General features: G+C 38.1%; 1 protein-coding gene across 1 annotated transcript in view; it reads left to right on the top strand.

The window, feature by feature from the left end:
- The first annotated feature begins 7,470 nt into the window (after nucleotides 1–7,470).
- ATP6AP1 (ATPase, H+ transporting, lysosomal accessory protein 1) overlaps nucleotides 7,471–14,707 on the top strand; it is a 63,604-nt gene continuing 56,367 nt past the window's right edge. Inside the window, exon 1 of the mRNA XM_009332270.1 lies at nucleotides 7,471–7,606. Within this exon, the coding sequence (XP_009330545.1) occupies nucleotides 7,494–7,606 (113 nt within the window). The 5' untranslated portion in view covers nucleotides 7,471–7,493. The remainder of the gene's footprint in view (nucleotides 7,607–14,707) is intronic.

Consider the following 14,707-nt stretch of genomic DNA (forward strand, 5'->3'; position numbering starts at 1 on the left):
CTCCTTCACTGACCTTGGTGTCTGCAGAGTTGTTTCTCTCACATACTCTCACTCCTCTCTTCTGATTGCTGCAGTTGTGCAGGTTTTTTTTCCCCCTCCCCTTCTTAAATACATTATCCCAGAGGTGCTACCACCATCGCTGATGGGCTCGGCCTTGGCCAGCAGCAGGTCCGTCTTGGAGCCGGCACGCATTGGCTCTATCGGACATGGGGGAAGTTTCTAGCAGCTTCTCACAGAAGCCACCCCTGTAGCCCCCCCGCTACCAAAACCTTGCCATGCAAACCCAATACACTTTCTGTGTATGCCTGTGTTGCTTGGAACATTCTGCCTATAGTGTAATATTCCTGTTGGGGGAATTTAGCTAATTCTTTGTCACCTTGTAATTAGCAAAATAATACTAAAGCACTGTATTAAATTTATTCCTCTTGTCTTAAGCATATAAGGCAGAAAACTCTCAAACCCTAAATTCTGACAGAATAACAGAATTGATATACCCTTCCAAATATAGCTGCTTTGCCTTGCGAACATTTGTGCAAAAGAATAACTTTGCTTTTTATAGCTCATATTGATGGTCATAGTGGAACTGCCAGCATGTAATTATTGTATCCAAGATCTTGAAATTATTGTAAATCAGACTTATAATTTGAAATACACAATGCAGACTGTTTGGAACATGTTTATTTTTTGTGGAGCTTGTGTTATTTACAGACGTAGCTGATTGTCTCTGTAAGCTTATTTAGTTCTGTTTATGTTTGATTACAGTTACAGAGAAAAATATGATATAGTGTACATTCAATAAAGTCCTACAGAAAGTTGCAGAGTTCTGCTTGAAACCTCTATTCTAGATGTGGTTTTGACCCAGGACAAAGCCTTTGGCTCTGACAAATAAAACTGTCTAGGAAAAAGCAGTAGCATTTACAAACAAATAAGCATATATTTAACAGCAAACAGCTGGAAACAGGATTGACTCCCTCAACATGAACTGTAGAACTAGTACCCAACTGACCAGTGCATTCTAACATCAGTGGAAGTCTTTCCATTGATTTTTACCATTAAATTCTGGATTTTTAGTTCAGTACTGAACTAACTGTAGAATTGCAGAACTGAAGCACATGAGCATTCTGGTTGACTTACGTGCTTTCCAGGATTTGAGTCTTAAGATAGGAATGGCTGCTAAGATTGGGCTTCTTCCAGAGTGATAAAAAGATTTTTGAAGAAAATTATGAGTTGAAGGTCAAGAAGGAAAACATGAATCATATAGATAGGAACCTACCTCTTTATAAGTTTGTTGCCTTTCTTTTTAAATGGCTTTTAAATAACGTACATTACAACCCCAGAAGGATGATTTAAATAAACAATAAGGAAATAGTTCAAACAAATGTGAAAAGCCACTAGTCCATTGATTTCTGTGCCGTGTAGTGTTGGAGATTTTTGGAATGTACAGAATCATAGAATAATTCAGGCTTGAAGGGACCTCAGGAGTCCACCTCCTACTCAAAGCACAGTCACCTGTAAGGTCAGACTGAATTGCTCAAGGCATTATCCATTCAGGTCTTGAAAACTTTCAAGGATGGAGAATGCATAACCTGGAGCGGCAACATGTTCTAGTGCTTGACTTAGAAAAAGTTTTCCTTTCAACAGAGTATGTTGTCTCTCATCCTCATACCAGGCACATCTGTAAAGAGCCTGGATCCATCTTCTTGATAATCTCTTAAGTTTTGGAAAGGTGCTATCAGGTTTTCCCCAAGCCGCCTTTTCTCCAGGCTGAACAAGTGAGTTCCCTCAGCCTCTCGCATGTCAAGTGCTTCTGCCCCTTGAGCTTCTTGGTGGACCTCTATTGAACGTGCTCCAGTTTATCAAAGCCCTTCTTGATTTGAGGGACCCAAAACTGACGCAATATTACAGATTTATGCTTAAAGAGTTCTAGATTCTATATTCAGTTCAGTATTGTCAAGAAAACAAGTGTTTTGGCCTGCTAGAGAATTGCTCACACACACAATTTTTTTGGTTTATGAAGTCCAGAAGGTGGTCCCTGACAATGGCAGTGCCACTTAATCGCACTCTAAAAGCTCTTGTATAAATAGTTAAAAATTTGTGTTGCAATTATTGTGAATCAGATACTTGACTAATATCTGGGACATGGCTGTCCACAAAACAAGTGACTACCTGTATGAAGTGAAAACTAATGTCTTTCTTCAAGTCAGTGTCCAAAAATGGCTTTTGAAGGCATAGAAATTGAATGTTTTGGAGGACACGATATATTGAAAGAGAGTTGTTGAAAAATGGAAAAAGTATTTTCAATATTTTGGATATCTAATTGCATCCTTTCGTTAGGGCAAAGCCAAGTAAAGCCAATATAATTCAAAAATAAGGTAACAATTTTTTTTAGAATCTAGCATAATTGAAATTAGTATAAAATCCTTCATGTTAGTTGTCTGTAATTGCTACTTTGATAATCATAAATGTTTTATTGATATTGTTACTGAATTTAAAAACAATGATTTTTTTACCCCTTTTTGTCCATAGCATTTATAATTGTACTGCGTTTTGAAAAGGAATTAATTTAAAACTTTTCTCTAATAGTTAGTGCGTTGTTTCACCTGTTTATGTAGCTTACAAATGATATTTAAAAGATATTGGACAAGTATAAAGAATGAAAGAATTCTCTGTATCAGGCAGTGGCGAATACTGGAAAAGCTGACTGAAAAGATCAGAGTCAGATTAAAGATATATTTCTAAGAGAAGTCATTGCATTTTATCAGGAAAAGAAAACTGTTCAGATAAAGGGTCAGATCTGCTAGTTTCTATTAGAACTGAGTAAATTCTTTAAAAGCACAGCTGATCGTCTTTGCTTGAATTTCAGAGAGTTACTCACAAGATGGTTTTGGAATCTATTGGTAAAAAAAGCCTCTGCTTTGGAGCCTAGATCTTTCCTGGACAATGAGAACAAATGATTGGAAAGCGTCAAGCCTCTTCAAAGGAGAATAGACTGTAAGATGAAATTCTAACCTTCTCTCTTAACTTCTGAGAAGTGGCTAAAGTGATAGGCTTATAAAGTGTCTTAAATCATAGCTTAGAGGTTGAGACCATGAGGAGCCCACACTCCTGAAACACTGGTGAGAAATGCTGGGTTTGCCTCAGTTCTTTCCCAGATGTAGATACTCACTACCAGGAACAGAGGATCGGTCCGTACGGCTTGTATTTCTCCTTCTGCACGAGCAGAGACACGAGGCCAATTAACACCTGCAGCTTACCTCACAGCACTCTTTTGTGAGCAGGACTCTTCAAGCATGAAGCAAAATTTGCCTTCTACCCACCTCCACCAGCACTGGTAATCCATTTCCAGAGGGAAAAGTTCCAGCTTTCTTCCCACATGCACAAGTGGGTAATATGTTCATTTGGCAAAGAAGAACACGCATTTTGCCTCCCCACTCCCAGGAGGAAAGTCCATGCTTTTTCCAGGATGTAAATTTCCCTGTTTATGTCTCAAAGAAAGAAGAACTCAGAGTAATCGCTCCCTCCACCTCCTTGTCCCAAAAAGATGTCCCAATGAACAAAGCATTAATTCCCTTCTTAGATAATAAAAGGATTGCAAGAAGTGATAAAACAGAATAATAAATATGTGAGGGTAGCAAAGTAGTTGCTGACCAATATTTGGCATGTGGAAAATACTTTTTTAATAGGAAATGGTATTAATAGTAACTGAGATGACAAAAAAATTCCAAATCTTGGATTCTTTTAATTATTATTAGTTTTTTTAAAGAGCTAAATTTGAATATGTCTATTATCTGAGCTGGGGGAAGAAGTTCTTTTATACGCTGCTGTAGTGCCTTGTTAGCTCCTAAAGCTATCGCTCAAGGATCACATTTGCATGCAAAATGGATGGCACTTATTTTTGCCACCTGTCTATAGATAGTTCTTTTGGCTTATCTTGCACTGTAAATTGTCCTTGTTACAACAGTCATCCCTTTTAGCCTGACTTACAGTCCTAAATTTACCTTCATCCCACACAAATCTGGCATTCACACTTCTTTTTATTCAATTTTTTTACATCAGGAATGTAGAAATCTGAAATTGAGAGGGTTTTTTTCTTTTTTTTTTTTAAAAAGAAGGATTCATAAGCAAAAGAAACTAAGCCTCCATCATCTTGGTCTTTTCTCCCCATTATTTTTTGTGAAGCCCGTATTTCACCTTTGACAGGATAGGAAATATGTGGGATATGTGATATGCATACAATTGTAAAGGAAAGCATGTATAAATTCAGAGAAATGGGTAGGAGTGGAATGTAAATACATGGTCTGTCAATATTATAGTTTCTTTTAAAAAAATAATTTTACTTAAGTGGAGATACAATGGAAAAATGGGGATTTTTTTTCTTCATTGCAGTTTCATAATGATTTCACAGTAGCCTGAGTTTCAGTATTTTTAATTCGTGTTGGATTTTAAAAAATCTTCATGTGCAAGCAGTTCTAAACCTGGATTCAAGATCACCTATGGGTTTTCAAGGAAAAAAGCCCTATGGAAAATGGAGCAGTAAACTGTGTGTGCTTTTGTGTATACCCACAGACATCAGTCAAAAGTGATTTTAGGTTCCTGCTCACAGATAAAAGAACCACTGTGATCTCTTTGCAGTAGGTATATTTTTTCTTATCATTTGGCCAGAAATCTTTATTTTTAGGAGAGAAGAAAAAAAATAAAAAGGAGCAAATATATGCAGATGCATTTGTGAGCCAAATTTACTGAGGGTGGCAAATTAAAATCCCAGTCAATGGGTTCTTCTCATTCCTTTTTTTCAAAGCTTTCTTCACTTCAGTTGCTCCCAAACTGGGGTTTGTGGAGAAACATTAAAAAGGAAAATTCAGTTTGTTTTCAGTTAAAAGTTCATAAGTAGTATGGTAATCTGAGAGAAAACAATCTGATTTTGTTTCAAAAAGTTTTAAGATTGTTTCTATAGGGCAGAATACGAAGAGTATACCCACCAGCTGTGCTCCATCTCACTCGTGTGTGATTTGGTTAGCGTGTGCAAATGCCCTCCAAAAGATCCAGCTCAAACCAAGGGATAATCAGTTTTTGAGATATTACTGGATAGCTGGAAAGAGACAAGGACAATATAGCTTTCTTTCATAATTCCCTCCCTTGTATTAGCTTCTCTTTTGTTTTCATTAATCTACTTTAAGTCAACCATTTCAGAAACAAGAAGCCAGGAATCACCCAGGGTGTCAGCCTTTGAGTGTGGACTTGTAAATGAAGTTTCACATGCCAGCAGTGGAATTTTTGAAATGGCGTAAATGCTTTAGCCCTATGAAAATGCTCTGTGATAATAGACTTGAGCACTAGCCACCCACTAAAAAAGTATGGAATTGTCAAATATTTAGTAATGAATCATTTGCTCTTGTAGTGAGGTTCCTACCAGGTTACAACACGTATTTGTGCAACGCTATATGTTTGTTGGTCTTGATTTCCACACATTCAGATCAGATTGCTGAGGGCTTATTTTGATGTGGAAGTCCTGGAAGCGTTGGTCATATTTATCAACTTTATTAGTAATGGAGGAGACCCGCTAGAACCTACTCTTCATTGGCTCATATTAGAAGAATAGTAAGATACTCTGCTTTCTTGCTCTGTTTCTCAAAGCAAGGATCTCTGCATTGTGCAAGCTAAAGAATGAAAGGAGTCACAATCTGAGAAGGCATGGGCTTAGTGGAATAAAAGGAAGTGTAGAAGTAGTAATGCACTATTTCTCTAGACTGCCAACTGCAATGCAAATCTAGTAGGTTCTGCAAAATTGAAAGTTTTGCTGGAAATTCTGTGATTCCTTTAGTATTCTGTGGGCAACCACATTGTGCACTATTGATTCATATAATGCTGACCTTCAATTTGCCTTCACTTCTTAGATGAAGGTTAACTGTAAGCAGCAGACAGGAGGAGTTCTAGTCGATTGGTTTTCTGGGCAGGAGATGCACACAAAAACTGGCAAGACTATTCTGGACAGTTGTGTGAGAAACCAGATCTCTCACGTTCTGGAAGATACCATGGAAAAGTCAACCGCTTCTAGAATTACAAAGTATTTTGCTTGTGTTGACCGAACTATCCCAATTCACACTAAATTCTCTCCAGGGTGTTCCAGTTCTACCCCTGTCTTTATGCTCTGAATTGCTGTCTTACCTGTACGTGCCCTTAAACAGACGAACAAGCACTGGCTTGTGAAAAGGGAAATTAAGGATTTATAAAATATCTCTGAGGAGAAGAGGGAAAAGTGCAATTAAAGGGTTAACCTCAGTGTTATGTACGGGTTACATGGAGAAGAAAAGGAACATGTAGATGATTGGTTTTATTGCTTCCCTCAAAATTATTATTTTTGTCTCAGAAATCTGATTTCAGATTGAAGTGATAAACAAAGTGCATTATATTAGACAACTGTAACAGTATGCTGTGAGTTAAGGCAAATGGATTTAATTAATCAAGCTACGTGTGCTCAGATTCAGAAGCACATGTCTTCTGACATCTGTATATCTTCTCTTACAATTTTCATTGTACTTCCTTCTTTTTCCCTTATCACAACTTGTTTTAATGTAGCTAACAATTTTTTTTGTGTATTATCCCCAACATCTTGTTCTGATTGTGAAGAGGCACCCGTGCCCTGTGCCAAACACGTGCAGAGTGACTGCTGCTGCCTAATGTAGTCACATGGTGTAGAAACAGCTCAGTGCTTGGCAGGAGCAAAAAAGTATGCTGGAGGAATTTGCTTCCCAGCATGAAGAAATTCTCTATGACTATTTTGATCTTGCATGAGACTTGTGAAATACTGATGTCGTGTCAGGTTCTGAAATGATTATAGTTTGCTCCTGACTTTTGATATTTTTGATTTTTGGGAAAGCATCGCTCCATGCAAAAGATAGCTGAGCAATTCCATGTTTCAGTGGATACACTCCAAACGTACCGTTTTCTCACTCTCTTCCTTCTTGCTGGAATCTGCAATGGATAGATTTACTGCAGATTTCAAACCTGTCAACACCCAAATGTGTGACACCAGCTCTCAATACATGTGAAAGAGCTAAGCTGAGGGACATGATAATATGTAGCAGGGGAAGAAGAAAGAAGTTCCGCAGAATACATTTTGTGCAGTACAGAAAAGTTTTCTATAAACTCCATTTTGTAGTTGAGCAATTCTGTTATCAGCCTGCAGTTATCAGGGAGTTAGAAAACAGTAGGAAAGGAGTTTGGACTTCATGACTCTCCCTTGTTAGAGGAATCTGTCTGTGCTTATATTGTGGAGAGCTTTATGAGCTGCTTAAATCACAAAACTGAAAGTTATTAGAAGTGCGTATAACTCCCAACTTCAAGCTAAGGAAGTCCTGCTGTCGTTACGGAGCAACCTCGCCCAACAGCCTGGCTGAATCCGGGTAGCTGCAGCTGAACCGGAAAGTGCAGCTGTGCATACGCTCAGACTTTCCTTTGCAGCTAGCCAGTTACACACACACTTGCCTGGAGTCATGACACGGCTCTGCTCTGCTGCTCGAGCCCCGCTGTTGTGCACCCTCGCTGTGCTGTTCAAAATGTCTCTGTCAGTGGACCACGTACCGATGCTGCTTTGGTCAACTCAGAGGTAAGAAATCTAATAAAAGAGTATCTCTACTTATGCCATTGCTCTGTGTGAGTGTGCAGAATATATTGTGTATCATCAGTTGTGGTAAATAACCTCTGGGCAATGAAATTACTCAATAAATAAATTTGCCTCTCAGCAATCGAACAACCTAACAGATTAATTTACCCATTTTCATTTATAATATTAGTGTTCTAAGCTGAGCAGTAAGAAGGAAATAAAACCCATATTCTTCAAATCTGAAGTAGATATGCTTTATTCACCCTAAGGCAACCTTGAACTCCACTGTTAGAGATGTCATGACTTAAAGGCACAACATAAGGCAGTCTCACAAAAAGGAGCTGACCAAAAACTGTGTGGGCAACCTTAATCCTCACATTTCCTAACTCCTGAATCCTGATTTTTCACTTTAATGTTCTTTTTATTGCAGGTGTTTTAATAGAATACACCGCTATAGGTATAGACATCAGTTCTTAGAAACAACTGCAGAGTCTTGACAGAGCCAAAGAGACACAAGAAATTCAGGGGTTTGCATATACTTATGAAATAAGACTTTGAACCTGTCTTGAAAGAGCCAGATATAGACCTCTTTTTCCAACCAGGAATTTTATTCATGCAGACTTTAAGGATTTTATATAAGTACTTGGGATTTCCAGAAATACAGCAGCTTGGGCAGCGCAGTAGCTTCAGGTGGCGTACTGGATAGTTGTCGGAGGACTATGTGCCGCTTATTCACAAGGCTGTCTCTGCAGGGCATACACATTGGTTTTGTCTATGAAGTACTGCCCCAAAATACAGTAAGCCGATGTCAGAGATTTGTAAGAAAAGGCTCCTGAGGGGCTTATGGGATCACAGGACTGATTGGGAGGGCTAAAGGCAAAGTCCTGTTCTGGGTGGGAAGGCGACAACAGATCTGCTGTACTCTAGGTTTGCCTAAGGTGTGCTTTGGCCTGAGTAAATCACGTGGTGCTCTCCTCCCAATTCCTAAATCATCCACATTCTTAACCTGGTTTGTCTAAATTGTAAACCCTCTCGTGGAGAGTTCATCTCATACCCTCTGCAAGCACATATGTATTATATCTGGTTCAACAGGCCTGATCTCAGCTGGGTATTTATTCATTTCTCTAACACATATAATCCATAATACCAACAGTATTTGGAATGTGTCATAATCCAGCTGGGTGACTTCATAAGCATAAAATGCTTTCCTGTACCACGAATAGCCTTGGTGCACTGGTTAACCCTCACTTTTGCTGTAAGGATGAACAGGAGGGGCTGCAGTGACAGGGGTTCCTTTTGGCTCCCTTTGCTGGCATGACCAAGCTGTGTGTGCCTGGGCAGGGGGAGTTTTGCTTCTGAACTACTTTGGTCATCAACTTTTGTCAGGTCTGAATTAATGGGATTTGATTCTTTTGTATCTTTATTGCTTTGTTAATTCCCAAAGTGTTACTTGTGATTTACTCTTCTGTAAACTGGGAAAGGAACCAAACCAATGGCTTCTTGGGAGGTAATTATCCTTTTAGCTAGTTGCGCTGGATTCACTCTACCTTTCATGAGGCTTTGAGACATTCTGCAACGCATTTGAGACACTGTGAATTATCTAGCTGTCACTAAGAAGAGAATTAGACTAAATTCTGCTCTCATTTATCCTAGTGTAAATCTTTTGTCTTTAGTCAAGTTTATTAAGATTTAAGTCTGAGAGCTAAATCTTGTTAATATTTTTTTTCTTTTCTTTTTTCAGTTGCTTCTTAATGTGGTAATTTTAAGACAGCAATAGGAGGATTCAGGAATTTTTTGAACATCAGGAATTACATTGAGTCAGTTGTTCAGATCTTTCTCCATGTATAGTGCCATATAGACAAGCGTTCTACTTTTCTGATTTTTCATATGTGATGCTGTAATGTTGAGGGCCACAGAAAACAGATGTGTAGGAGGCGTTGATTGTGTTTCTTTCATATGTATCCTGGTCGTTGCATCCTTTTCCCAGCAGTAATTAATACCAGCTTTGACATACGTCTACCCATCTCTTAAGCATTTCCAGAAATGGAACCTCTGGACCCTAGGGAGCCACAACGTATAGGAATCTGCAAAGTTTGGTAAAGTTTGATTAGGTAATTTTGACTTTTTTTTTTCCCCTGAAAGAAATAAATGGATGTCTCAACATCAAGCTTTTTTGTATTCAAAATACTTAATCTGTTCATCTTATACAACACAGGCACATGTATAAGTACTAAATCTCTGTATTTAAAAGCAAAGTAAATGTTGGAAAGAGTTGTTCTTAGGATAAAAGTGATCCTAAGAGTCTAAGCAAAGATCAGTGCTTCTTTTGTCCTACTTCCTAGTTTATATAAACAACACACCTGTTGTCAATATAAGCTCTTATCAATCCAGGGTGGTCATAACAGCAAACTTTCCACCAAGATGCAGTTAGCAACTTGCTCTACTGCAGATTGTTCAGGTTTATACAAAACTAGAGCAAGAGAAACAGGATAGTGGACTGATTAAACCAGTTTCATGTTTCCAGGAAGAGAACATTTTCTGGAAGAAGTGTTCCTCCTACCATGACCTTTGCATTTTTGAAAGGTGAAGTGCTTGTGGGGCAGAAATTAGTTCTGGTGAAAGTCAATGAAGCAACAGGAAAAGAGATTTATGTTATTTTATAAAATAAAGAAACAGTAACTTTTGTCTGCTAACCCTTTACTCCATGCTTTACATCTTGGTACTTTGCCGTGATGCAAGGTTTGCAGTGTGTGATCTACAGGCTTATGAAATCTGGAAACTACTATTAAGAGTTTTAGGAAGGGTAACTAAAGAAGTGCAGCAATTATCAATGGATTTCTATTCACTTTGTGGAAGCATGTCCCACCAGTTTAAAACTTCAGTGATTCATTGATCAACAGAAGCTGAGATTCACCGATCTATTCTATCACCCTCTCCCAGGTTATCTGTTACAATATGATATCGAATAGTAGAAGGATAACGCATTTTGCTCTTCTTTAGAACTAGCCAGTGTTTGTAAAGCCGTATCTCAGAACAGCTATAGTAGAAGAACGCAACACTCTAAAGTCTCTTTTATGCATTATTATTGTACTGTAATCATGCTATTAAAGATAATGTTAGATGTCAAATACAGATGAAACCTGCAACTGACAAACTCATGGCGTGTGCAAAGCATAAAGGAAGTGTGATATAAATCCTTACAGAGACATTAGTCAATCAAATACCTCTTTCCTCTAGAAAGAAAAATACAGATCTGTACTTTGAGAAAAATAAGTATATTCTACCAAACAACAGTCTTTCACCATTGAGCTCAGGAAAAAGATGAAGTGGGAATAACTCTGTAGGTCACAGTGTCCTGCTTTTCACAAACTAATACTAATATATCAGTGGACATTCTCCAAATAACTTTGGCCTTGAAAAATTAACCTTTATCTTGAATTAGCCTTTAAACTAATATCTCCTGGTTGCTTTTCAAAGCAGTAGAGATGGAGAGTTTCCTCTTGCTTACGGTTCACAGAAGAAACTTGATTTAACAATTTTGAACCAATATTCAAAAGAATTTCTTTCCCTCCATAGATTAGAGAGGAAGCCTGAGGAAATAAATTCATTAAAATTAGCTTTTGTGATTGCCCCCTCATGTGTTTGTTTCAGGAATGATTTTTGCCTACAGTCATTGAAAATATATTACTACCTTCATTTATGCTATGCTTATATTGGGAAATGAATTATTTTCTGGCCAATCCAGATTATAAGTGACTTTGAGAAGGCATTAATGCCAAATAGTACATTTGCAGTATTTCTTAAAACTGCAAGGAATTTGCTGAAAAATCTGCTGAAAGAAGGTGGAACATAAATAGGATACAGTGGAAACAGAGAATTGTTTTAGCTGTAACTTTGTTGGACTTCTATGGAGATACCGTGTGCTAGCATGCTCGAGTAGCTTTTTGAAATTTTTTTCCTGTAATCATGAGGTTTCATTCTACTGCTGCTACTAATAATGGTGACATGTGAGCTTTGTGTGTAAAAGTGGTATTTGAAGGTAATTTCCGAATTTTTTTAATTAGCTTGTTTACTTCTGCTGTGCAGGAGAAAATATTATTTCTTATATGATAATCACAAGGTGACTGAAAGAGAAAACTGACAATAACAACTTGTAGGAAAGCATTCAGAAGCCAGCTACAAAACAAGAACGTACGCTCACAAGTTAGAGTGACAGAAGTCCTGTTATCTTACCGTCTGCCCTTCTGGGAGGTCCAGATAGAAGAAATCTTGAAATCTTTGCTTCCATCAAAAATAAGTGCTCAAATCCCAGTTCTACCTAGAAAGAGCACTGGTCAGAGAAGAATCTGTGTGCTTAAACTTGTCATGCCAGAGCAGTTAGGGACAAGAAAGAAGCAAAACACCAAGCTGAGCTTTCTTTCCTCTCTTTCTTTAGTGCATTGTCTGGCTATTGGAGGAAAGACAAAGCAGCTGAGTTTTAAGTTTCCTCTTTTTTAGCCAGCAGGAAAGCACATGCATTAGCAGAGATGCTCGTCATTATGAGCCCCCACGGCTGAGGACCCCAGGATGGTTCTACGGTGGGGAGGTTAAGCCTGATGTGCTTGGCATGCAGATGACTGCATAAGGCTGTGCATCTTTGGATATAAAATTTTGTGTGAGCAATCAATAGTAGCAATCAATATGTGTGTTGGCCTACTGCCTGTTTCACCCTATGCCATCCCTTACTGATCTCTTGCTGCCTGCTTGAGGTGAAGGGTTCAAAGGGATGGACTGGTTCATTCCATTAGTAAAGCATACCTTCAGCTTATCCACGATGCACTGTCTGTGGCAGTCACTATCTCCATTTCACTCTGCAGTTCACAGTAAACCAGCTAGTGAAACATACTGACATTTCCCGTCTGAACCATGGTGAGAATATTGTTGCACCCAGCTGACAGTAGCGGCCCATTCAGTGAAGGGTGTAGCCTTGCCTACTGCCATGCACAGCGCTCAGCAAACGATTTAAAAGAAGCAAAATAAATGTGTGTATAATATGGTGAATATAAGTATTAAGCAAATGCTGCATTACAATAAAATTATTAATGAACTGATGGTAGATTTATTTTTCTAATGATGATGCTGGAGTTACTAAAGTTGACTGCTTGGAAGCTAAAAAGTCTCACAAAAGGTGCTTTTCAAGGTTAGATAGCTAGCAAGAGCTGCTTCAGGGAACAGGGAATACCTTAGAAGCAAGTATGCTTTGAAACAGGATCATTAAATTTCTAAAGTTTTGAGTTCACGGCAAAAGCCTTTGCCATTGTGCTGCTGCAAATAACTTAGCTTTGTTTCATGTGCTTTCTGTTACCTTTTATTCCTAATTGCAAGTCCCAAAAGCTCCCACAATCTCAATTTTTTTTCTAATATTAGGCATGAAATAGATTTATTTAGTTTTTTAAATAAATATACCAAGATATTCACTATCATTTTCTTTCACACAAGCAATTTTTTAACATTTCTTAATTCAATCTATCTTCTTTTCCTTTAATACCATTAGTATTTTGGTGTAGCCATGCAATGCATAAAGTCAGTGTGAAAGTCAGTTCCTGAAGAGTCATTCAGAATCTTTGGAAGTTTTTGTATTTTCAAATATCTTATTTTTAAAGATTATACTTAAATATTTGAGATCATGAGGTTTGGCTTTTCTGAAAAGTTGAGGCATGTCTATTACAATTTCTAAGTTGTTGGGCTTCATAAATAGAAATTAATATGGATTTCCAAGTGCAAATTAACAAAGAAGTGAAGATGCTGAGCAAAACTAAGAAAATATCAAATGATAATTTCTACCAAATAGAAAAAATTTCTTTCCTGCACAGCAGGGTTTACTTCCAAAGCTTGAAAAGCTTTAGACAGAAGTTCTACTAGAATTTAGTTTTAACATCTGCAGCACGTTGTCCTGAAAGAGTCTTCCACATGTACTGTTTGCTCTAACACTCTCCCAAACCCCAAACTCTGAAGGGAGCTAGGTATCTAGTACTGCAGGACTGCACCATTTTTATCTCTGCCGTGGGTGCAGTTGGAGGCTTTGGATTCACTCTCGGCAATCTTCATTAGGATTACTGGGAAGTCTTGAAGTGAAAAATAGATTTTGCTTATGTGAGAAACAACACTGAAACCCCGCTATGTGTTCATTACACCTGTTCTGCCTCCATCTGAAGAGGCTGCAAAGATTGTTTTCATTCATAAAAGCTTGCTGTGCAAGGGTCATTTTTTGATTGCTTTTGGGTTGGAAAATTCAATAAGCATCTCAGATTTACCAAATTGCAATCATATAATAGCTGATGCTACAGCACACAGCAATTCTCTATATTCTATCCTTTGTAATTAGAACCATTTAGAGGGTCTGGAATACCTGATTTCTCAGGCCTTAGCAACTGATGTGTGTTTGGGGAAGATGGGAGATTAAGCTTCAAGCTCTGGATTTTCTACAGAATGACAATATTACCTTGGTCATGACACCTAGGACCAAAATTTTCATAATGAATTTCATCCCTGTAGACCCATGTTGCATCCTGTTAAAATCCCAATCAGGCGTTGAAAGAATAACGCCACCTCTTGTTTTGCCCATAACTGTTTTTCGTAGTAGTAAAACTAAATCGATAAGTTATTTCTCTGTCCAGTTCTCATAATGACAGGTTGGCAAAAGAATCGTAAGCTTTCCTTGGTGTCTTGATCCGTTCTGTTCAGAAGAGCTCCTGGTTCTGGAAAGGTGGCTTTTCTGAGCTGCTTCTGCAGAGTGGTTCCTTCATCACGAAAACCTTAGGAGAGAACATATTGTTTACAATAACACTGAAAAGCCACTTTTACTTAACAAAAGGTTTATGAAAAATATTGGTTTATGACAACTTGTGGTCTAGCCTGAGTTCTTCTCTCTGGCCACCAAGATGTCTGACGGCACTGGAAAGTGTTTTGGGAGTTGGGAATCCCTTGGGAATTCTCTCTGAAGGTTTTCAACATACTCTTCTTCATTCCACTTAGTAGCTAATTTTTTGAAAGATGCAACTGTCCTGTTGTACACAAACAAGAAAGTAGAGAGAGACAATTATCTTGATTGGACCAATTTCATTC

This window comes from Pygoscelis adeliae, unplaced genomic scaffold, assembly GCF_000699105.1.
Source record: "Pygoscelis adeliae isolate BGI_AS28 unplaced genomic scaffold, ASM69910v1 Scaffold9, whole genome shotgun sequence".
Lineage (NCBI taxonomy): Eukaryota > Metazoa > Chordata > Aves > Sphenisciformes > Spheniscidae > Pygoscelis > Pygoscelis adeliae.